Source organism: Leptonychotes weddellii, chromosome 8, assembly GCF_054177405.1.
Source record: "Leptonychotes weddellii isolate Sample4059 chromosome 8, ASM5417740v2, whole genome shotgun sequence".
Classification (NCBI taxonomy): domain Eukaryota; kingdom Metazoa; phylum Chordata; class Mammalia; order Carnivora; family Phocidae; genus Leptonychotes; species Leptonychotes weddellii.
Window position 1 is genome coordinate 88,936,808 of NC_138376.1, and position 22,828 is coordinate 88,959,635.

Consider the following 22,828-nt stretch of genomic DNA (forward strand, 5'->3'; position numbering starts at 1 on the left):
GCTTATGAGCACGTACCTTGCCACCGATCAAATACTGCTTCACTTGTGAGTACAAGTTGTAACCTAGAGGCATGAAAGCTGATAGTGGTAAGTCTGATCAGAGGCACCAGCTACTGAAAATTCTTTAGCCCAAGGGAGTATAAGAGTGGTGTTTTGCTCTCATGCCAAGGCATTGTTCTAAAAATCACAAACAGAAACCTTCACAATCCAAGATAGATCTAAATGTTAGCATTATTCAGTCTTTGTATTGATTGTTGTGTGAATTTGAGACAGGATCAGCAATCTATAGGTACTACATCTTGGGTTCAAACCTAATGAACAACTCTAATGGGTATCACAGACCCCCATCTTGCATGATTACAGAATTCAAATATATCTGATACTTTTGTTTTCATAAGCAGCAGTTTTAAGGAATGATGGATTTGGGGTGTTGGCATTTTTTCCTTAAAACTGTTGCTCAAAATGGGTGTTCTACAGTTTAGTAATGTATAATGATTCTGGCAGAGAAAGCAAGCCCTTAGCTTTCTTTTGATAGTCCCTGAGATGTTAGCTATTGAAACCTCTATTTATGTAGGAGTATAGACATTTAAAGTTAACACGAGAAACTCCCCCATCTTGACAACTCCATGCAGGGCATGGAGGACCAAAACACTTCCAGAAATAGAAGCCTAAGACTCAATTTAAGAAAGTCACTTCCTACTTCTTACCATATGAGTCAATTAGCCCTGTGTGTTCTAGAAAATTCTTGCTATAAAGTGACAGACTAGGAGAATTTGGAAGTCTCAGGTTGAGCTGCAGTTCTACCATTTACTGGCTGTGTGACTTTGGACAAGCCATTTTATTGTTCTATGGCTCAGTTTCCACATTTGCAAACTGGCAATAATAAAACCCACCTCACAGAATAATTGTGAGTATCAAAGAGGTAATGTGTGCTATAAAACACGTTATAATGCACTATAGAAACACTAATTACTGTAGATTTTTCTCGTAGGTGAGTATATCGAATGGGGTTCTACAACATTTAGGGTATTCCTATTAGTGCCTGTGTTCCATGACTCTATTCCCAGGAAAAGTCAGTTTGGCTGGGGGGTGGTGTGTGTGTGGGGGTGCTTTTCACTGGTAGAGTAACAACACCTTATATTTATGTAAAGTTTACAATTTACAGCACGGTTTTCACTTTATCTCATTTTAATTTGACTACCATCTGTGAAATAGTACTGTAATCATTACCATTTTCTAGGATGAGAATCTAAAAGTCACGTTGAGAAATTTGTTCAAAGTTGCTGGGTAGTTGGCAACAAAGAGGGATTTTGGCTCAAGTTGCTGACCCCAAATCAAACATTTTTTTTCTATTGTACACAATCCATGTTAGAGCAAAATATTTCACAGGTAGACTCCCAATAGCTACTAAGGTATGGTAGAGAGCCCATTGCTGAGCGTAGTGTGGGGGCGATGCTGGGTTCTGAGAAAAACAGAGAAAAGGCCTGTGTGCTTGGTGGGTGGGGAGCGGTGATACTGAAATCAATTTCACTAAACCACAATGGCTGTGCTATGGAGACATCAGGGCCACCATGAGGATTCAGGACATCTCAGGTACCCTAGGAGCCAGATCCTCTGCTGGGCTGACAGCCTCCCCCTCTCTCCTGCCCCTTCGTCCAGGAGCACGGCGCTTAAGGAAGGAGTCCCTGTCTGGCATTCCCTCTCGAGAGCACAGCCAGCACAAACACAGCTGCGGCCAGGGCGCTGGACACTGGTTTGCTGATGTTCAGACTGTGAAACCCACCAGCCTTCAGCAGCTCTTGGGATCCCAGGAAGCCTGCTGTGCCCCAGGATCTGTCTTTTCTCTACTTTCTTCACCTAAAGAGAAGAAAGTGCAGAGGGAGGGTATGTTTCAAACAGGGAGCTGATAGAGAATATCTGTTCTGGCAGCAAACTAGAAAGAGGAATCATTGCAAAATAATGCAGAGGAAAAGTTTTTGCTCTTTTATTAAGAGTTCTTTTGGAAGCCTAGGCCAGAATTCGGAGCCGGCGTTGGGAGAATGATGCGATCCTCAGTGTCATCATAGTGGACTGCAAAGCAACCAGTGCAAGGAGATGATGAACTGGGTCACTCCCTGAGAGTGGTCCCCTGGGAGGTACCTGGGCAGCTGGGTAGAGACCGGGGAGGTGCTAACAGAGGGCAGCACCGATCCGTCAGCGTGTTATCATCATCTGAGATCCCCCACAAACTATCAGGCACGGCCGTCACATCTGCATTGGGAGCTTGTTATCTTTTTGCAACTTCTTTTTCTATTTAAGGCTGCTTTTCGTGTTTATTTTAACCAAACTTCTCTATGTAAAATGAGTGATGATATGCTCAGCAGGCCCCCTCCCCCCAGGACTGCTCTAGCTGTCAGATCTGATCTCCCTGTCGGTGTGTCAGCACGTCCTCAGTGAATGAGCTGCCGGGTCTCCACTGATGGATAGACATTTTATATGTTGGATAGACAGCTGACAGCAAGCTCTCTTTAGCATAAAGACCATTTGGTTACAAAGGCCCAAAGGAAATTGATCAGTCATAGATGTAATCCTTCACAATCACGGACAAGTTACACACAGGTATCCCTGAGGAAGTCATTAGTTCTTTTGACTGTGAACAACAATAAAAACTTAAGAATTTGTTAGCAACAAACTCCTTTACAGCAAGACATTGATGCCTCTACAGTGATTTCTCATCAATGAATGCTCTATCCTTTCCTGCATTCTTCCCTGAAAGAGTGGTCTACATTTTCCTTCTCTGCTTCCTCACTTCCCGTATGTTCCATGAAATGAACTTTTAAAATTGGAAATTACAAACATAAGGAAGATGTGGTTCTTACTACCAAGCTCTACTGAACGAGCTGCTAGATATACTTCAGGCTCTGTTGTAAGCAATGACGCAGTACCGATAGAGTTGAAATAGCCAGCACCCTCCTGAATTCTACTCTGCCCTCCTCAGGGGTCACCGCTACACAGAACTTGGTATTTATCATTCCTATTCATGTTTTTAAATTCTACATATGTTGGTAACCACAAAGAATATGTAATATCATTTTGTTTCAAAACTTTACCTAATTTGTCATACTGTGCATATCCTACAGCTTGCATTTTTCCTTCCCAGTTATTGGTTAAGATTTATCTGTATCTACAGCTGTCGCTCTAGCTAGTTTATTTTCACAGCCTCTATAGCTGAGGTCAGCAGACTTCTTCTGTAAAGGGCCAGAGAGTAGATATTTTAAATTTTATGGACATATGGACTCTGTCACAACCCCTCAACTCTGCTATTGTGGTGGGAAAGCAGCCATAGACAATTCAGGAAGAGGTGTGCCTATGTGCCAATAAAATTTTATCTGTAAACATGGAGATTTGAGTTTCATGTAATTTCACGTTATAAAATACTGAACAATTTTTTTTTTCCCAACTGTGTTAAGATGTAAAAACCATTCTTAGCTCACAAGCCATAGAAAACAGGCAGTGGGCCAGTTTAGTCTATGAGCCCTATATGGTTCACCCCTAGTCTATAGCATTCTATTTCTGTGGTTTATTCATCTGTTTCTTTGTTATTGGACGTTACTAATGAAATGGAATGGAAATACTGTGATGGAATACTACATACACCTTAGATAAAGCTTGCTTGTTGTTCACATCCTTTAGATCCTAATGTTAACTTAATCATTTCTGATAAAGATATGGTTAAAATCTCTGATTATGAGAAGTCTCCTTATACCTTGATCAGCTTTTGCTTTATGTATTTTAAAGTTATGCAGTCACAGACATACAAGTTGACAATTGTTTTATCTTCATAATGGATTTTTCCTTTTATTATAATGGAGTGTTCCAAATTAGCCTTTTGACACTTTTTGCCTTTAGTTCAGTTTTGCCTTATTTTAATATTATTATTCCCAGTTAAATATATTCCAATACCTTTATTTTTCAAGCTTTGTGTGTGGTCTAGTTTTAGGTGTGTCCCTTGTAAGCAGTATGACTCTGTTTTTTAATCACCCTGGAGGTAAGTTTACTCCCACTTTGGTATGGTGGTGAAATGTGTGTACCAGACCACCGGCTCCTAACCCTGATTCTTCCATCATCTCTGCATGACCCTGTGCAATTTCCTCAATCTCTTCACGCCTCAGTTTTCTCATCTGTAAACAAGTTGAGGATAATATTAGTACCTCATCATAGTTCTTAGAACAGTGCCTGGCATGTCGTAAGCACACGGTAATTGTTAGGTATTTAAAATTGTGTGTGTGTGATTATTCGTGTGTTTGGTCTCATTTTTACCATTATTTTGTGTTTTCTTTTTACCATCATTTTCCCTTTGCTTACAATCTCTTTTCCAGTTAATATTCCCTTTTTCTTTCCTGCTTTTGAATCATCTATACACCAAATTTTAATTATTTAATAATCATACTTAAAATTTTACTGCTTTAATGAAATATGAATTGATTTACAATTTGATGAGTTTGGGCTTATGTATACACCTCCGAAGCCATCAAATTAATCAATATAATTAACATTTCCGTTACCCCTGTTTTAACTGTGTTATCTTAGATTCTTTGTCTAGTTGGCATCCATTAATTACAGGACCACAATAATAGCCAAAGCAGTTTGTATCTCCCATGTGATCCAGAGCCCATACCTGGAACCACCTTCTTATCTGCTCTCATACATCAAACCAATGTTTCCCCTGCTCTAGATCAACCCAGGACCAGGTACTAGACCAGCAGTGACAACGCTTATGTCCCAAAGCCCACCAGAATTATTTAAACTAGCCAATCGTACGCTGTTTCCCCTGCCTTACCTTGCCTTTACCATGAAAATCCCAATAAAAGCTCTGGCATAGGGTCTCCTGTCTTCCTTTCTGCCTCCTGACCAAACCTGGTGCTTCCCCGTGTGGTCTGGCATGCCCTCTTCTCTTGGTAAATGAAAGTAAGAAATCTCCTCTCAATGGCTTTGACATCTCCATGTCATCACTCAGTCACCTCCATATATTAAAATCCTATGGGTACAAAATGATACAACCCTTGAAAGTCTTCTCATGCCCCTTGGTAATCACTCTCTTCTTATTTCTCCTCCTCCACTCCTTAGGCAAGCACTGGTTTATTTTCTGTCAGTATCAATTAATTTGCATCTTTTAGAATTTTAGATAGAGTCATACATCATGTGCTCCTTTGCTTAAATTCTTTAATTCAGGATATTCTTTTGAATTCATTCTTCTTATAGTATGTATTAATAGTTTATTCCTTTTATCTTGCCGAGTAGTATTCATCATATGGATATACAACAATTTGTTGTATATCTACTCACCTCTTGATGGACATTTGTGTTGTTTCCGGTTTGCAGGTATTACAAAACTACTGTGGATATTCAAGTACAAGTTTTCATGTGGACTTATGCTTTCATTTCTCTTGAGCGAGTAACTAGTAGGTAAATGACTGTATTGTATAATGGGTACATAGTTAACTTTTAAAGAAACTGACAATTTTCCAAAGTGGTTATTCCATTTTATATTCCAACCATCATTGTATAAGAGTTCCAGCTACTCTGGGAGCACCTGGGTGGCTCAGCTGGTTAAGCATCTGACTCTTGCTTTTGGCACAGGTCATGATCTCAGGGTGTTGAGATCAAGCCCCAAGTTGGGCTCCATGCTCAGCATGGAGTCTGCTTGAGATTTTCTCTCTCCTTCCTCCGTCCCTCCCTGCCACGCTCTCTCTCTCTCTCTCTCAAATAAATAAAATCTTTTTTAAAAGATTTTATTTATTTATTTGGGAGAGAGAGAGCAACAGAGAGAACACAAGCAGGCAGGGGGGCGGAGGGAGAGGGAGAAGCAGGCTCCATCCCAGGACTCTGAGATCATGACCAGAACCGACGGCAGACACTTAACCGACTGAGTTAGGTGCCCTAAAATAAACAAATAAATCTTAAAAAATAAAAAAAAAAAAAAAGAGAGAGAGAGAGAGAGAGAGTTCCAGTTACTCTGCAAGCTTCACCAATATTTGGTATGGTCAGTCTTCTTAATTTTAGCCATTTGCACAGTAATATCTTATTATAACCATGTATTACCTTAGTTCTGTCTCTTAAAGTAAAAAAGTAATTCTACAGCTAATAAGAAAATAACTTAAAAATATCATATTTGTATCATTATTATTTTTTGTCTTATATCTTTCCTTAGAGTTCATTTTTCTCCTTGTTGAAATATATCCTTTAATAATGCTCTTTATGAGACCCTGTGAGTGGTAAATTCCCCTAGTCTTTATGTATCTCTTTTTAAAATTAACATATGTATCTTTACTTTGTTCTGCCTTGAGTGATATCCTATCTGGCACTAAGCATTCTGAAGATATTGCCTCTGGTCTCTAGTGTTGCTAATGAGAACTCTCTCCTCCGTCTAAGGTCATTCTTTTGTAGCTTATGTGTCTCTTCTTTCTGGTAGCTTTTAATAACATTTCTTCTTCATGTTTCATACTCTGCAGTTTTACTATGGTGTGTTTATATGTGGATTTATCTTTATTTACACTGCTCAGAACATCTAACACTCTTCTGATGTGAGAACTTTCTTTGATTCTGCCAAATTCTCAGTAACTTCTCTTCAAATATTGTTTCTCTGCCTATCCCTTCTTTTTTTTTTTTTCCTTCTGGAACTCCTATTATGGAGTTGCTTAATCTGTCTTCTATTTCCTTGAATTAGTTTTTAAAATATTTTATACTGTAATACTTATACTGTACTTTGGGTGAATTTCTCAGCATTATGTTTCAATTCACTAATTATGTATTTAACCACACCCAGTTGAGAGTTTGAGAAGAGAAATTTGTATCTTTATGTGCTTTTTTTTTTTTTTTTAAAGATTTTATTTATTTATTTGACAGAGAGAGACACAGCAAGAGAGGGAACACAAGCAGGGGGAGAAGGAGGGGAGAAGCAGGCTTCCCCACGGAGCAGGGAGCCCGATGTGGGGCTCGATCCCAGGACACTGGGATCACGACCCGAGCCGAAGGCAGACGCTTAACGACTGAGCCACCCAGGCGCCCCGAGAAATTTGTATCTTATTCACTTTTTATTAGCCCAACCAAGGTTAGTCCAGTCCCTTTTATATAGAAGTCATATAATAAATATTTTCTGATTAAATATAGAAAACACCTTACATATTTGATCATTTTCTTTTTATAGATATATAATTTTACCAATACCTAAGGATCACATTTTCATGTAACAAAAAGATAGCATATAAACAAATTTGCAACTTAACTTATAAAGCAACACGTTATTATATCACATTCTGTCAATTCAAGTGCATTTTTATGCAAAGTTGGAATGTTTTTGTTGTGATTTGGCTTTAGGGGGTGCCCAAGTCTTGTTCTTCTTTTGGGGAAAGCTTTTGGGATCTTCTGGCAGAACTCTTAGGTTATGGATGTTCCAGACAGCCCTAAAGTTTGGATTGCTCTATTATTTCATAATTTCTGTTATGCCTTATATCATAATTTTATGTACCTAATCCTGGTCTAGCACAGGGTTAAGAATGTTCTCTGTTTTGCTCCCAATGCTCTATTTGCTGGTGTCATGCCACACAAAGCAGCACATGGAAAGATGACAGCAGTTTTGCTTTGCAAGCAGACCATTCTCTTTTCAGTGGGAAGATATGCGGCAGCTGTTTCTCCTGTCACCCGTACCAAGTTCAAAGGAATCTCTCCTCTAGCTTCTTCCAGCTGGAATCTGAAGTGCATTTATTAGCTCAGCGTTCACAAAGTACACAAGGAAAGATGCTAGAATCCTTTAAACATATGAGGATGTTGGATCGCTTGACCCAGCCAGTTAAACCAGTAAGGTCCCATAAAATGGTTACAGCTGGTGGAGTCTAATGATCAGAAAGGGCCATTTGTGTCAGAGCTTCCCAATGATGAGCCCGACTCTCAACAACATCATATCTTCCCTGCAGAGAAGTGGAACATTTATCAATTTTTTAATTGCTGCTTTGACCACTGGTGGGCAACAGCTTTGCTCTTCTTTCACATTCAGATGTCCCTGTCAGGCTGGAAAAAATTTCTGCTACGGGTCTGCTTTTCTAGTCATTCCAGCCTTGATCCTTCTGGTTGCTGGCTATGCTCTGAGAAGCCAGATGTGGACCATGAGCAGTGAATACTGCTGCAGCTGTGGCCCTCCACAGCGGAGAATCAGCCCCCTGGAGCGCAAGCTCGCTTGTCTTCGGTTCTTCAGCATCACCGGGAGGGCACTCATTGCCCCATTAACATGGCTGGCCGTAACCCTGCTGACAGGTACCTACTATGAATGTGCGGCAAGTGAATTCGCATCTGTGGACCATTACCCAGTGTTTGACAACATCAGCGCCAGCAAACGGAAAGAGGTCCTAGCTGGGTTTCCATGTGGCAAATCGGTTCCATCCGACATGATCCTGGTAAGAGATGAAGTAGGTCTTCTGCACAGATACCAGTCACAAGTAAGTTCCTGATTTTTTTTTCTTGCTATGCTATCCCATCTTAATGGCAGCCATTGGAAACATTTCACATTCCTACTGCTTCTCATATTATCTGAATATAGAACACAAACTTGATGCCATTCATCAGAGTGATTTCCACTGAGCGGCTATATAGATACGGTTAGGATGTTGGGCTTCGGAGTCAGCAGACCTGTGTTTGAATCTTGCTTTGCCATGTATTAACCTGCAAAACCTTGAGCAAGTTATAGAACTTATCCATGCTTCACTTTTCTCCACCATAAAATGGAGATATTAATAGGATCTACCACATAAGTTTGGGGTGAGTAATAAATGAGCTAATACATCAAAGAGCTCAGCATCATGTCCACAATCCATATTAAAAACAATAAATTTTAGATATTGTTATTAAAATTATTATTGCCACATAGGGTATTACTTCATTCCATCTTGCATATTCTGAAATATTCATTCTTGTGTATTAAAAGTTTATCTAAAATTAGAGGAAGCTTAATTATGATTAAAGTAAATTCCAGGGATGGCTCTAAATTTAATATCCTTAGACTAGTTTATGTGAGGGGGTGAGATGAGGCAGGGAAAAGGCCTGTATCTACTGCACTTCCAGGTTAAATTTAAGAAGTGTAAAAGTGCATTTTGTCAATACAGAAAGAGTCATTGACATTCATCACTTTCTCCGAAGGATTTGGGGTAAAAAGCACAGTTGCAAACCACTGCAATACAATAAAAATACATTATTTTAAAAACTATTTATTGCAAAGGCATGCACATTTTTTTTGACCCATCACTTTTTAGCTTTTAAAATTTAGAAGTGCTAGTGCTACTTTGTTGGAAAAAAAATTACTATCAACACACAGAATACTCAAGTGTTGCATATGGCCCGATTTAAGCAAAGTTAGAAATCCCATTAAGGTAGGCTCTGTCTCAACCTTTTACACTAGCCCTAAAGCTCAGGCAGAGGAGTTATGTGAAGATAGGTGAAAAATAATCAATGGGGCAATTTTAACTTTCAAATGTTCTTGCTCAAAAAAACCTAAGATGATATACACACTGGTAAGATTTTCTTAAAGTGAAAATAAAATGTCTTATTTAATGCATACACAGACTTCTGTGAAAAGACAGTTTTATGGTTCAGAGTGCCATCAGCCAGTGGATGTTTTTGGATCAGCGACCACAAAACTAATATTTATTAAGATGTTTATCAGGGGCGCCTGGGTGGCTCAGTCGTTAAGCGTCTGCCTTCGGCTCAGGTCATGATCCCAGGGTCCTGGGATCGAGCACCACATTGGGCTCCCTGCTCAGCGGGAAGCCTGCTTCTCTCTCTCCCACTCCCCCTGCTTGTGTTCCCTCTCTCACTGTGTCTCTGTCAAATAAATAAATAAAATCTTAAAAAAATATGTTTATCACTTACTGTATAAATATTTCACATTTAATTCTAATCCTCAGACTCTTTAGGAGAGAAGTATAATCAACCCCATTTTACAGATGAGGAAACCAAAGCTCAAAGAGTTTATGTAACTCTTATAAGTTCACAGAGGTAATAAATGGCTGATTGAGATATTCAAAAGTCATACTCTTTCCATTTCACCAGGTCGCCTTTCACAACCACCTTGAACTTCAATCTCATTTGAGGAATATACACTGTCTTTCTGTTTGATTTTTCTGAGTTGTCCACAAGATCATATTAAGTTCAAACCCTTTCTCCGCCCATACCTCATTCTAAAATAGCTTCCTGACATTAGTTTTATCCAATTTCAATCAACCTTCCACAGCCATGCCAAAATTATCTTTCTAAATGCAAACTGAATGATGAGCACCCTCCCCCCGCCATTCCCATATAAAGTTCTTTGATGATTTTCTACCAGCCCAATCCCAAATCCAAATTCTTCTCACGGCTTACAAGGTCCTTCAGTGTCCGGCTCCTGACCACTTTTCTACATGACTCCTATGGCCCTGTGAGTACAAGCTTCTTGAGGTCCTCCCAAATCTTCATGCTCTTTTCTTCTTCTCTTATCGGAACTCTCCTCAGTTTCTTGCATCTGGCGAACTACTCCTTAATATTTAACTGAAGATCATCTCCTCTGGGAAGTACTCCCTGATATGCCTCTTTCTTAAGTGAGTTCGTTTCTCTCCTGTTGTGCTTACTGATATAAAAAAACTATCACATTTTACCATATTTCTTGGCTTGCTATTTTGTTTCCCTCTTTAGGCTTAAAGACTGTGGAAAGAGTGAATGTATCTTAAATTATTCCCATCTAAGTCTCCATAACCAACCACCATGTATAGAACATGGCAGGAGGTCAAATGGGGACTCAGTAAATGATGGCTGATGAATTAATAGACATCCCAGATGGCCTTTCCTCCACTGTGCTTGCCTCTCTTAAATTAAATTGCTGTGTCACTTTGTAGGTTTCAGCCTCCACTGAGTGCATCTGTCCTGTTGTGCTCACACCGGTAATTCCAGGCCTGCTGGTGAATCACAAGCTGTGGGAGAGACCTTCACCTCCCAGACTGTGGCTGCTGACGGCTGGTTTCCTTATATGTGTGGAAGTTGCCTCTCTCACTTTACATAATAATCACTCACTATTGAAAAAAGAATATTTAAAAGAAGAATAGTTCTAAGACTAGAAAACAGTCATTTATGTCAGTCTTTTAAAGAGGGAACTAAATAATCGCAAGTAAAATATAGCTAATTTCCCTTTCAAAGCATATTTCAAAAATGAATCCTAAAACTGGTAGCAAATAACTATTTGAGGGAAGAGGGAAATGAAAAGGAAAATAATAAGGTGCTTTCCATTTAGGGACATAAGGGTCTTCTTTGGTCACAAAAAATAAAAGGAAAGCAACTCAGAAAGAAATATCAATGAATATCTGTTAGCACATTATTAAGAAGGCACTTAAGAAGCTACCATTATCTATCACATCATCATTTTCATCACCATGATTATCAAATAGTTATTAAGCACCCAAAAGATACTTGACCTGTACCTAATGGTTGGGGAGGAAAGTTGAGCTAAAACCAAAGAATATAGTTTAGGTACCCTACACAAGAGTAACTGGTGGGTTGTAGCATCTGCCACTTCAAGGACAGTACTTGGAATCCATTCCAAGTTAACTGGTTAATATCCTTTGTAGCCCCCAAACCAAATTGAAATGGTTGGGCTTATTCTCTCCATCATGCCTATATCCATATCAAGTGATCAGCACCTTGCTATTATTTCGAAGACTAGAAAAACACATTTCTTTTTTTAAAAGATTTTATTTATTTATTTGATATAGAGAGAGAGGACAAGCAGGGGAAGCTGCAGGCAGAGGGAGGAGACGCAGGCTCCCTGCTGAGGAGAGAGCCCAGCGTGGGGCTTGATCCCAGGACCCCGGGATCATGACCTGAGCCAAAGGCAGACGCTTAACGAACTGAACCACCCAGTCTCCCCAGAGAAACAAATTTCTTACCCACAGTTTACTTTTTTTTTTCCAGTTTACTTCTCAGTTTCATAGGAATCCCTCTTACTGTGTCTGTTCCTTTGATATTCACTATATTGATGTTTTCTGCTTTTCTTTTAAATAATTTTGTCAAGATGCTGGGCTGGATTTTGATCACCTTGGCAACCATCGCTGCCCTGGTCTCCCGCTGCGTGGCGAGGTGCTGCTCTCCCCTCACCTCTCTGCAGCAGTGCTACTGGACCAACCACCTCCACAACGAGAGGGAGCTCTTTGAACAAGCTGCCGAGCAGCATTCACGGCTCCTCATCATGCAGCGCATAAAGAAACTCTTTGGCTTCATTCCTGGAAAGGAAGATGTCAGACACATCCGTATTCCTTCGTGTCAGGACTGGAGAGATATTTCAGCACCCAATCTTCTCTGCATGGGTGAGGACTTGCAAGGTCACTATAGCTTCCTTAGAGACAGGGTGGGTGAGAATAATGAGGAAAGCAAATCCGAAGGTATTGAATTAAAACCTTGATTGTAGTAGCTCTCACAGTTCAGGTTGCCTAACAGATACTTTATTTTTATGATGATGGAGTTTCAATGTAATCTCTTCACCTTTTTCTGTCTCTTCTGATATTTGTTTAAACAAGTCCGTTCAAGATGCCATTTCCAAAAGCGGTTTATCTGATCATTGTGCCAATCTCTGTTTTTGAAATTTCCTTGGTGGTCAGGTAATGCCTATATTGGTTTAATTAAAACAATATGGACTTTGAAGTCCTATCAGAATGGGAATCTTGGTTCTGCTACTCAGTTATCTGTGTGAAAACTAATATTTTTGAGTGCTATCTTGTTATCTGCACATAATGGTTACTTCATAGAGCTGTTGTGAGGATTAAAGGTGATAATATAAGCAAAGTGCTCAGCACAGTGCCTTTCCTAAAATACGTGCCAACACACATTACTCTCTCCCTTTCTTTGTGTTCCATGTCTCCCATCACTATTCCCCCGTCTCTAATTCCTGGTTTTCTTTATTTCTACCTCTTTATAATATCCGGGAACTTTTCACTTGCTTCTGTCCCTTCTTTTGATCTTAAATATCTGACCTTTCGGGGACTAAAATAAAAAGCCCTTTCTAAACTGGTTAACGTGTAAGGGAGAAGCCCATGCAAGGTCTTGAGTCATTCTGCCATAACCAGGGGATGATGCATTATTCTACCATCATTAGTACCATAAATGTTATTTGTAGCCCCTCCACACTAGGAGCATTTTTATAGCCACAACGTATAAAGTTTATCCTAGAAAGCTTCCCTTCTGTGCTCTACTACAGAGACACTGTGCCTTTTCATGATCAGTTTGCACCCTTGCACTCAAAATCCATTGGGGGAACGAAGACTGACATCTGCATTTGTATACCCATTACCTAAACCTCCAAAAGGGGAGACCTGCCGGACTCTTCTCTGTGACTTTACACCTCTAATATTTGAGTTTTCTAATTTATCTGATTATTTCTGATATATGTAGTGTCTTGTGCCTGATGTCACATTCACTTAAGCAACTGGTTCATTGGCCCAAATCAGCAAAATGAGGGATTTTGCTTATTTTTTAAACCAAAACCATGGCTGCTTCCTGGGTAATGGACCAACTGCCAATCGTCATGCTGACCTTCAAGATTCACTTTCAAGGAGACCAGAGAACTTGAGTAACTAAAATGCAGTCAATTACTTACTAATCTACTTTTACACAATTGTGAAGAAAGAGTCTATTCTGTGTGAAATTATGGGTTCCACAAACTTAATGGAAACAAATAGAAAATGAATTGAAGATCATTAAAAAAAAATCTGTAAGAGATGCATAGTGTAGTACTTTGCTCCAACAGGAGACCTGTCTCTCCCTCGCCATTACTTAGTGGGTAGGTCAGTTAGTCTCTCTGAGACTCAACTGTTTCATCTGTAAGATGTAGATAATGATACCTTACCTGTTGTAGGGCAAGGAACTGAAGCAAATGTATTCTTGAGGTTCCCTTTAAATCTGATAAGATTTTGATGTTCATGTTCAAATGTATACAGGTCTATATGTATACAATTTTCTGGAATAGTAGTAGGCCCAGGTTGTCTCCATTAGAAGGAAAAGATCACTGAGTTCAATTCTTATTCTAAAGACATTTGCTGGCATTCCACTTTCAAAAGAATGTTAATGTACTGAACTTTTTTAAGTGGCCAAGGAAAGCTATTCCATTTTGTCACCTGTATCCATACACAAGACTGACATATTACAAGAGGGATCTTTAAAAAAAAAACAAGTTGTGGAAGGTAACTAGGGTCCTCATTTGGTTCTGATGTAAATGAGCTATGTAAATATGGAAGGTTATGTCCACTTTGTTTTCCACAGTCTCCTCCAGCACTAAAATTCTATCACTCTGTTTATCTGGGAATTTTTGAAACTCCACTGTATTGGGACAGAATAGTTTAATCAACACTTTACACCATGCTCAGAATTATTTTATTAGTTTTTGGGGATTATACCACAGTAAATACTCTCCAATAAGATTTTCAGTTAACAGAAGGATCAGAGAGTATATAAACTTAAAGCATTACATCATCAGAAAGAAGATAATAGTTGTTTATATACACTAACACCAGAAAACTTTCTTTTTACTAGATTCTGGAAGCCCTTTCTACATCAAACTCCTTCAGAGTATGACATACACAGTTTATATTCTAAATCACATAATCATGATCTTCCACTAGAGCTTTCTAGCAAAGGATTAAAGTGTTCTTTGTCTTCTCTACATAGCTTCAAAGGGCTTTATAGCAACTGTGTGAACATTTGAAGGGTAGTTCACATCCCTGATATTTCACTGTATACTATCCATTTCCAATTAAATAAATCAAATTCCCATTTGTGTGTCTGTGTGTGTATGTGTGTTTGTGTGTACGTGTGTTTGCCCAGAATATTTTGTTCCACAGCCAGTTAGACAAGACTTTTCCATCAGGAATACTGTACTTCCCCCCTTTATGCTAATGGATTTATGTAATTTTAAGACACATAATTAAAATAAATGATATGTTAATACTACCTTATATTTTGTTACCAAATGCTTTTGGCTACTACATCAAATGCTGTGGCTTGACATATATATAGACTTGCTCGTTTCTTTACTTCGACTTTGTCAGCTCCCCCATCCCTCCACCACAATCTAAGCTGCCTCCTTTCTAGAAGACAAATACAATCTCAACGTTTAGATGTGTTTTACTCAGCTTTCTTTATGTTTCCAAAAGCTGAATCGCAGAATCATACTTACATTTATCTTCTTTGTCTCCTTTCTCTGTTCTCAATCTCCAATTCCATTAAAAAAATTCAAATGCAGGATTGTAATAAGAAACAACAAGGTGAATTTCCAAAGTGCTTTTTGCATTTTGTTTAGCAAAAATGAAAATCACATTAACCTTAAAACTTTGAAATATCACAGTCAACCAAAGGTCTTCCAAATGCAAGACTAGGTAGTTATTTGCTACCTCAAAATATTAAGTGTAGCATTATAATGTTAGCTTCTAAATAAATCTACCAAAATTTAGCCCTGGTCACTAAAGAACAGATAACGGCAGGCTGTCCTCAGCTCCATAGCTACACAACGAGCCCCTTTACCTGTGGGGCGCACATCTATAAATGGGACTAGTGGACCAAAGAGCAATGAATGGTGTTTCCAGAAAGGCAAACTATATCATTCCTGAACTGAATTATTTTTCTGAACTAACCACCAGGTACAATTAAACTTCTTCAATCTCAGTACACCAGAACCTTTGACAGAAATGGATTTCAAGTGTTGTTTCCTCTGCTGTCTCCCAGTGGCCAAAATAAGTATCTGCACCCATCTGTAGTAGTGGTTAATAGTAAAAATAGTATGTGCCAGCTACTTTAAACAAATTTATCCCATTTACTCTTTGCAACAAACTGGTAAACAGAATCATATATTCTGATAGGACTTGCTGAAATGGCATAAATAACAGAGAGAATGTGAAGCAATTTTGTGTATGTAAAGTTCTACACATATGAAATGTTTGGTGAACCCTGGAACCATTCATAATTAGAATCCAAACCTATCTTACCTCAATAAAATAAGTTCCCCCATTTTACTGATGAAGCAACTGAGATACAGAGAAGTCCAGCAATTTGCCATAGGACACAGATTGTAGTGATAGAGCCCGAATCTGGCCCGAGTAGTGTGACTTCTGATCCTGCACTCAATAGCACTGTGCTGGAATATAGCAATAGCGGACAGCTTATCAACCTTCCAAGGCCTTGCAGGTGTCAGGAGGATTCTCCTCCTCCGTCTGACACTGAATAACTAAAACACCCTGAGCTCCGACAACCAGGTGCTCTATCACATCCTAGTCCCTCTCTTTCCACCCCCACTGTCCCTGCAGATAGAAGGGCTCAGCTTCAGGGCACTGTGCTTAAGAAAGTGAGATGTGCGCTCTCACTGGGGCATCACTCTGGATCTGAGCTGCCCTACAGCCAGTGGCACTGATTCTGTTAGCCGCAGACTCACTGCAAGCTTCCCAGGAGGCTCAGGGATTCTTTCTATGCCGGGAATAGGCAGGACACTGCTATAATCTGCCGATTCGTTTTCAGTAGGCGATAGTTATGAAGGGTCAAAAATGGGGGTCAGGGAAACATCTCTCATCATCCATATGGTTTTGTATAAGTCAATCTCTCTGGGACTTTAATGTTCCCTTTCATGAGATAGGAGAAGGTGCCAAATTGTGGAAGTGATTAAACTATATCAAGTCACAGATCTCTTTGAAGTCACAGATCTCTCTGAAAAGCCATTATGGGGAGAGCTATTTTGAAGAAATACCTAGAAAAACTGCATGCACACGGAGATATGCTCATATGCCTCAGAGTTTACACACTGTGGTAGACTAAAATAGGGGCCTCCCCAAAGATGTTGATGTTGTAATCCTGGAATTTGTAGACCTTACTCTATGCTTTACATAGCAAAAGAGACATTGCAGATGTGATCAGAGTAAGGATTTTGAAATGGGGATATTATCCCAGATTATCCTGGGGGGGGCAATGTAATCATAAGGTTCCTTATAAGAGGGGCATAGGAAGAATCACAGTCAGAGAGAAGGCAAAGTGGGAACCCAAAAGGAGTGTCAAGGAGCATCAGAGTGACACCTGAGAAATTAGCCACTGGTGGCTTTGTCATAAGCCAAGGGAAGGCAGACAGCCTCTAGAGGTTGCAAAACACAAGTAAATGGATTTTTCCCCTACAGCCTCCGGAAGGAACACAGCCCTGATAATACCTTGACTTTAGCCTAGTGAGACCTGTGTAACTGGCGTCAGAACAGTCAGAAATATATACTGTTCTTATAGTTACCAAACTATAATAAATTTGCACTGTGTAAAGTCACTAAGCTTGTGGTTATTTGTTTCAGGGGCAGTATGAAACTAATATACAAACCAACACATTTCAGGAAATTTATGAACCCACAAGCTGGTCATGAATGACATGTCCTGGGTTAGGACCTCTTCAAGGTAATTTCTAGCACTAGCATCCTATGATTCTATATGCACTGATGCTCTGCCCTAGGCAAAACGTGCTCTTAGTAAATAATCTATAATAGAGTATTTTATAAATATATATAATATAATGCGTTCTAATTGAAGGTATTCTAAAGTACAGAAAGAACAGCTGGATATGTATTTTTTAGGTATTGATAGATGTTTCAGTCTAAACTACAAATAAAAACCATTTCAACATATTTTTCTTCTCTAGTTGCTACCGAGTGACATCAACAGAACTATATACTGTAAATTGTTTCATAACGTGGACATAACCAGCATTGGAAATATGAGAAAACAAATGCTAAAAGGGAAAAAATAAAGCTAATTTGGACCTATGTAGTGCTTTTTGATTATATAAATCTTATAGATCAAGAAAAATCAGCTTATTAGTTTATGCTTACCATTCTTTCACTTTGAGGTAGCTTGACTTTGAGAAAGCTGCCTACAAAATAAGCATCTTTACTCCAATAATGATTTTATAGATCCTATGAGGTCCTATCAGACCAGAGAAAGGTCTGTATTTTGTGCAGATGATAAAGCGAAAGACAAAACCATCCAAGTGGCAGAGCGAGAATAGTAAAATTCGGTATGCAGTTCACTACTACCTGCCATCAGGGTGCCGGGCACTTTGAGCTCCTTCTCGGAAATTTTCTGGAACCCACTCGCGTGGGGCTCTCGGAGCCGGACCTCACCGCATGGACCCAGGTCTTTCCTTCCTGGAGCGTGGCGAGCCCGGGGTATTCCCCCACTAATGTCTACAGCACCCAAAGTGGGGTGGTGGCGGGTCCCTCAGTGTGCTGCACCTCTGGCACCCAGGGTGGGCACCAGCGCACTATCTCCGATCAGGTAGACCACTGGGGTGCCGCGTCAAGTCCTCTGTGGCTTACAACTGGCCCTTCAGATCCCTGTCCTCCCCAGCCCCTGATCACATGGTGACTTCGCGCTCTCCCGGACCAGTCAAGCGCATTCCTCTCTGGCGAATGCAACTGCTGGACTGGATTCACCCACCTGGAAGGTAGGGTGCCGCTGACACTGAAAGAGATCCCATTTTAGGGATGCGGTGATCCTGGCCTGAAGAAATCAAAACATGGTTGGACGGTATGTAGTAAGTTTAGCGTGACTAGAAAACAAATGATCACTCACATTTTCCGGCATACTTTGGTTAAGACTTGCATTTGTGGACATCAACAAGAGAGCACATTCTTTGAGAAAATCACTGGAAGCCAGGATTCGGGAGCCCATGATGGATGATGGAACTTAATGAAAATGATATGACCAACATTACCTTAATGGCATTAGGATACAGCAGAAGCAAGAACTGTATTGTTTCAGTAGAAGTTACAAAGAGTCATGGCATTCTGAGTAGTAACAGCACTGCTACTTTTTTTTTTTCCATGGTGGGAGACAGGCAGCTAGACAGGAACAGTGCATTTAATGATAAAGAACATGAAGAGATGGTGCATGGACACTACAGAGAATCTTCATGCTCACTGATTAAATAAACAAATGCATACGTGTCTCTATTTTAAATCTTCATCAGTAAATCATCATATCTTACTTGGCCCATGAATTTTTAAAATACATCTTTTAATAAAATTGCTTATATAGACAGGCACCCCACAAAACATGTTTGCCCAGGAAGCTACACACCATTAGGGGCATCCCTGACTCAACGCTTCACTATATTTTCTCACAAGAAGCCAAAAAATGATTTGACTTAAGTGTTATTTAACTCTCAAGTTCATTTTCCTTCTACATTTTAAGTAATTTATATTGTATTTCACTAGCCCTATCTTCCTCTGTATTTCTGCTCCTTTATTTTCTCTCCTCCTTCTCTATCTAGTACCTTTCAAATCCAAAGCAAAGGTGTGTGTGCGTGTGTGTGTGTGTGAGAGAGAGAGAGAGAAGGGGGGAGAGTAATATTAATAAATAACTCTAGTACAATTTTAACATGCCATGAGAAAAATAAAATTAGGTAAAGAGGATAGGGCATACTGAGAAGAGTAGTTGTAATTTTAAGCAGGGTAATCGGGGTAGCCTCATTGAGAAAGTTACATTTGAGGAAAGACTTGAAGGAGGTGAGTGAGTGAGCCATGTAGGTATGGGAGGAAAAGCATGCCAAGTAGAGGGAAAGCAAGCGCAAAGACTTCAGGAAGAGTACCTGCATCGCATGTTGGAGGAACTGTGTTATTGTGACAGGAGCAGAGAATAGGTGGCAGAGCAGTAGGAGATAAGGTCAGAGAAGTAACAAGATGTGCAGGTGAGGGTTGGGGAGCCAGATGGGCCTTTAATTTGAGGGGGGCGGTTGGTTATGAGTGGAGTGGCATGACCTGATTCATCTTGTAGCAGAATCACTCTGACTGCTATGTTGAGTCAGAGCAGATTGTAAATGAGGGCGGAAGCAGGGAGGTCAGTTAGGCTAGAAGTGATACTGAGATCACTACCCTTCAAGGGAACTCTTCAGAGTATACAAAATTAGAATTTCATATGGCTATTTGTATTTGTGACTAGCGATGAGTTTTGGGACACCTGATTAAATGAAACATTAGCCACATGAACTAAGAGAATTAAGATTAACCTTTAAATAGGGAATCTGAAATTCTGTGCATCTGAGAGTAGTGAGATTGCTTAGAAAATTCATAGGCACAGACAAGTAAAAATAAACACCAAAACAGTTTTTAAAACCTGATATTAGGAAATAGCAACTGGGAGTTTGCATTACTTGCAAAGAAACTTAGACGAAAACAAACGAGTAAGACAAATATCTTAGCGACATTATTCTTTAGTAATGAAGATGAACGGAGAACAGTAACAGAGAGCAGAAGTGCTTCAGAAGATATTATATACATTCAAAATTATGAATAACACTAATATCCTACTTTTGAATTTGCAATGTGCTTTTATATACATTATTTCATGTTCTCTGAATGATCTTATAAGCTTATTTAGCTTATAAATAGCTAAAGCTGGGCTTCTCACATCTGGCCTCAGATCCTGTGATGTTCTCCCTACACCATTTGCCTACCTGCAGAGCTTGAAACACTCCGGTCCTCTAACATCTTTATAAATTAAAAACAAAACACTAAAATAAAGCCAATTTGCCTCATAACAATTCCCCCCTTTCAGAAAGGGAGTAAAGGGCCTTCCTGTGTCTGTGAAGTGTCTTTGTTATTGTCAAAATGAAATTAGAGATCAACCAAAAAATTCTTAATGATGTCCCTGTAGACGTGACGAAGATGTGGGGGTGTTCTCTTGATTACATTAGCACTGGAACTCTCTTAGGGAGGTATCTGCAGTATTAAGAAACAGAACAAAACCACCACATGAGCATTCTGAAATATGAAGGCTTTATAGTAAATATATGTAACAGGCTTGAAAAGGTTATTTTACCAAAAATTCTGTTAATAGTAAAACAAATAAAGGAGTACTTCATTTATTAAATTAAAATTTGCAACCAACATTAATCTTTTTCTAAATATAAACCTTAAATTTGTTGTTTTGCTGCATCTCATCTATTTTGATAGGTTGTTTTTATTATTAGTTAGGAAAAGTTTAAAAATTTTACCTTCTTCTTTGATCCATTATTTAAAGGTGTTATCAACTTCTGTGCCAAACTCATTCCGTCTTCATTACCTGTCATTTTGGTTACTAGAACTTCATCTTTCCTATTGTTCTAGCCAAAAACCATTTTTGACTTCTCTTTCTTACAACCCACATCAAATCCTGATCCTACAGGATCTGGAAATTCCTTCTCATCCCCCAGTTCACTGTGCATTAGCCATACTGGCTTCCAAAATACCAAGTGGACTCTCACCTTAGGACCTTCGCACTGACTCTTCTGTCCAGCTCGTCCCCCCAACAAATCATTGCTTTCTGTGAACTCAGGATATCCAGAAAAATAAGCACCTTATATTTGCAAAGTTACTTCATGTATTTTATTTGATTTTCACCTCTGTCAGCAGAGTTCCCAATTTTTCCCTCAAAGTTTAATAAAAGAATGACCCAAACCAACCCTTAAGACCCAGAATCAGTACCAAAGTGTACCTGAATACGTTTGTTTTAACTATTCCTCTGCTATAAGTAGTACTTCCCAATAGAAGATCAAGATGCTTTCTGGTCCATAGTACATCATCATTTGAACAAGAGAAAACTTCAGGGGCACCTGGGTGGCTCAGGTCATGATTCCAGGGTCCTGGGATCGAGCCCCACATCGAGCCCTGCATTGGGCTCCCTGCTCTGCGGGAAGCCTGCTTCTCTCTCTCCCACTCCCCCTGCTCGTGTTCCTGCTCTCGCTGTCTCTGTCAAATAAATAAATAAAACCTTAAAAAAAAAAAAAGGTATCATTCCTCCATTGAATAGCCTTTAAAAAAATTAAAAGAAAACTTCAGAGCCTTTATCATTGGGGAACTTATTTAAAAAGTGTTACCCCACTACACAAGTGAAATCAGCTTTAATACAGAAAACGAAGGAAAACACAAAAGAACGTGAAATATCTTTTAATATGTTGGGAGTATTTTCTTACATTTCCCCATATTCCTTTTTGACTTAACATATCCACGTTCCTTTACTATAAACATAAAATATAACTAGCTCGTTAATAGCCTTCTCTTAAAAGTACCATGCTCATTTAGCCATTTTCTTAACTTGTGCCATTATGGGTCTCTGAAAATTTTAACTGCTGCGATGACCTTGGAGACAACAGATGCGTATATTTTAAGTATTACCTCCTCAATTTTATTCTCCCAAATCAAAAATTCTGAACATTTTCCGGAGTACTGATACTTATTTTTACATTGCTTACCAAAGCTGTTAAACGCAATCTACACCCCCTTTATCAATTCACAGAAATAAATCACACACTTAAAACTATGTCCAGCCGCGTTCACTTTACAAAATCAATAAGGAAGCCCAGGGATCTAGAACCCAGATCTCTAGACTTCCAGTCAATTTCTTCCCCGATTCCCTGCAACTGGCTACTCAGCAGCTAGGCCGACCCGCCTGTCGCACCGGCAGAGCTTCTGCTTCTCTGCCCACTAGAGTCTACCCTGGTCGGCCTCTCGCCCAACTCCCCCGGGATGCCAAGGAACTGGGAGACTCGACAAGCGTAGAAATCACCTGGACCCCACCATTAGCCGACAGAAGCAGCGAGTCGGTCAGCTCCGCCGAGGCCACAGGGTCGCAAACCGGAAGCCGGAAGCGACGAAGTTCGCGGACGCGCCCCGCGTCCGGCCCTCAGCCACTTCGTCCAGCCTGCAGCGACAACGTCCCGCCTCGATACGCATGGCCAGCTTTCAGTCTAGACCCATCGAGCGAGGATGTCGCGCTGAGTGGCTTCTCAGGC

At 39.8% G+C, this 22,828-nt stretch overlaps 2 protein-coding genes and 1 long non-coding RNA gene across 4 annotated transcripts in view; 1 reads left to right on the forward strand and 2 right to left on the reverse strand.

The window, feature by feature from the left end:
* Nucleotides 1–1,865, reverse strand: part of TRAPPC3L (trafficking protein particle complex subunit 3L) — a 41,760-nt gene extending 39,895 nt beyond the window's left edge. The window contains exon 1 of the mRNA XM_081828847.1: nucleotides 1,784–1,865. The gene's annotated coding sequence lies outside the window, so the exon portion shown is untranslated. The remainder of the gene's footprint in view (nucleotides 1–1,783) is intronic.
* Nucleotides 1,866–6,118: 4,253 nt separating this feature from the next.
* Nucleotides 6,119–22,822, reverse strand: LOC145723087 (uncharacterized). 2 transcript variants are annotated; one of them, XR_014147917.1, is made up of 3 exons: nucleotides 18,645–22,822; nucleotides 7,071–18,558; nucleotides 6,119–6,842 (listed from the first exon to the last, which is right to left on the reverse strand). It is a non-coding gene; the product is annotated as an uncharacterized LOC145723087 (long non-coding RNA). The 2 variants fall into 2 exon arrangements; XR_014147916.1 differs by having other exon boundaries at nucleotides 6,122–6,842; nucleotides 7,071–20,777; nucleotides 21,053–22,822.
* Nucleotides 7,875–14,996, forward strand: CALHM4 (calcium homeostasis modulator family member 4). Its single transcript, XM_006734237.3, has 2 exons — nucleotides 7,875–8,471; nucleotides 12,065–14,996. The coding sequence occupies exons 1-2, from the start codon at nucleotides 7,875–7,877 to the stop codon at nucleotides 12,449–12,451; spliced, it is 984 nt and encodes a 327-aa protein (XP_006734300.2). The 3' UTR covers nucleotides 12,452–14,996.
* Nucleotides 22,823–22,828: the final 6 nt, after the last annotated feature.

What these genes read in the sequence shown, in the direction of transcription:
- CALHM4 (XM_006734237.3), top strand. Translation starts at nt 7,875, where the DNA reads ATGATCAGAAAGGGCCATTTGTGTCAGAGCTTCCCAATGATGAGCCCG. An exon ending in TGCACAGATACCAGTCACAA is followed by an intron (nt 8,472 to 12,064) that starts GTAAGTTCCTGA and finishes AATTTTGTCAAG; the next exon opens with ATGCTGGGCTGGATTTTGAT.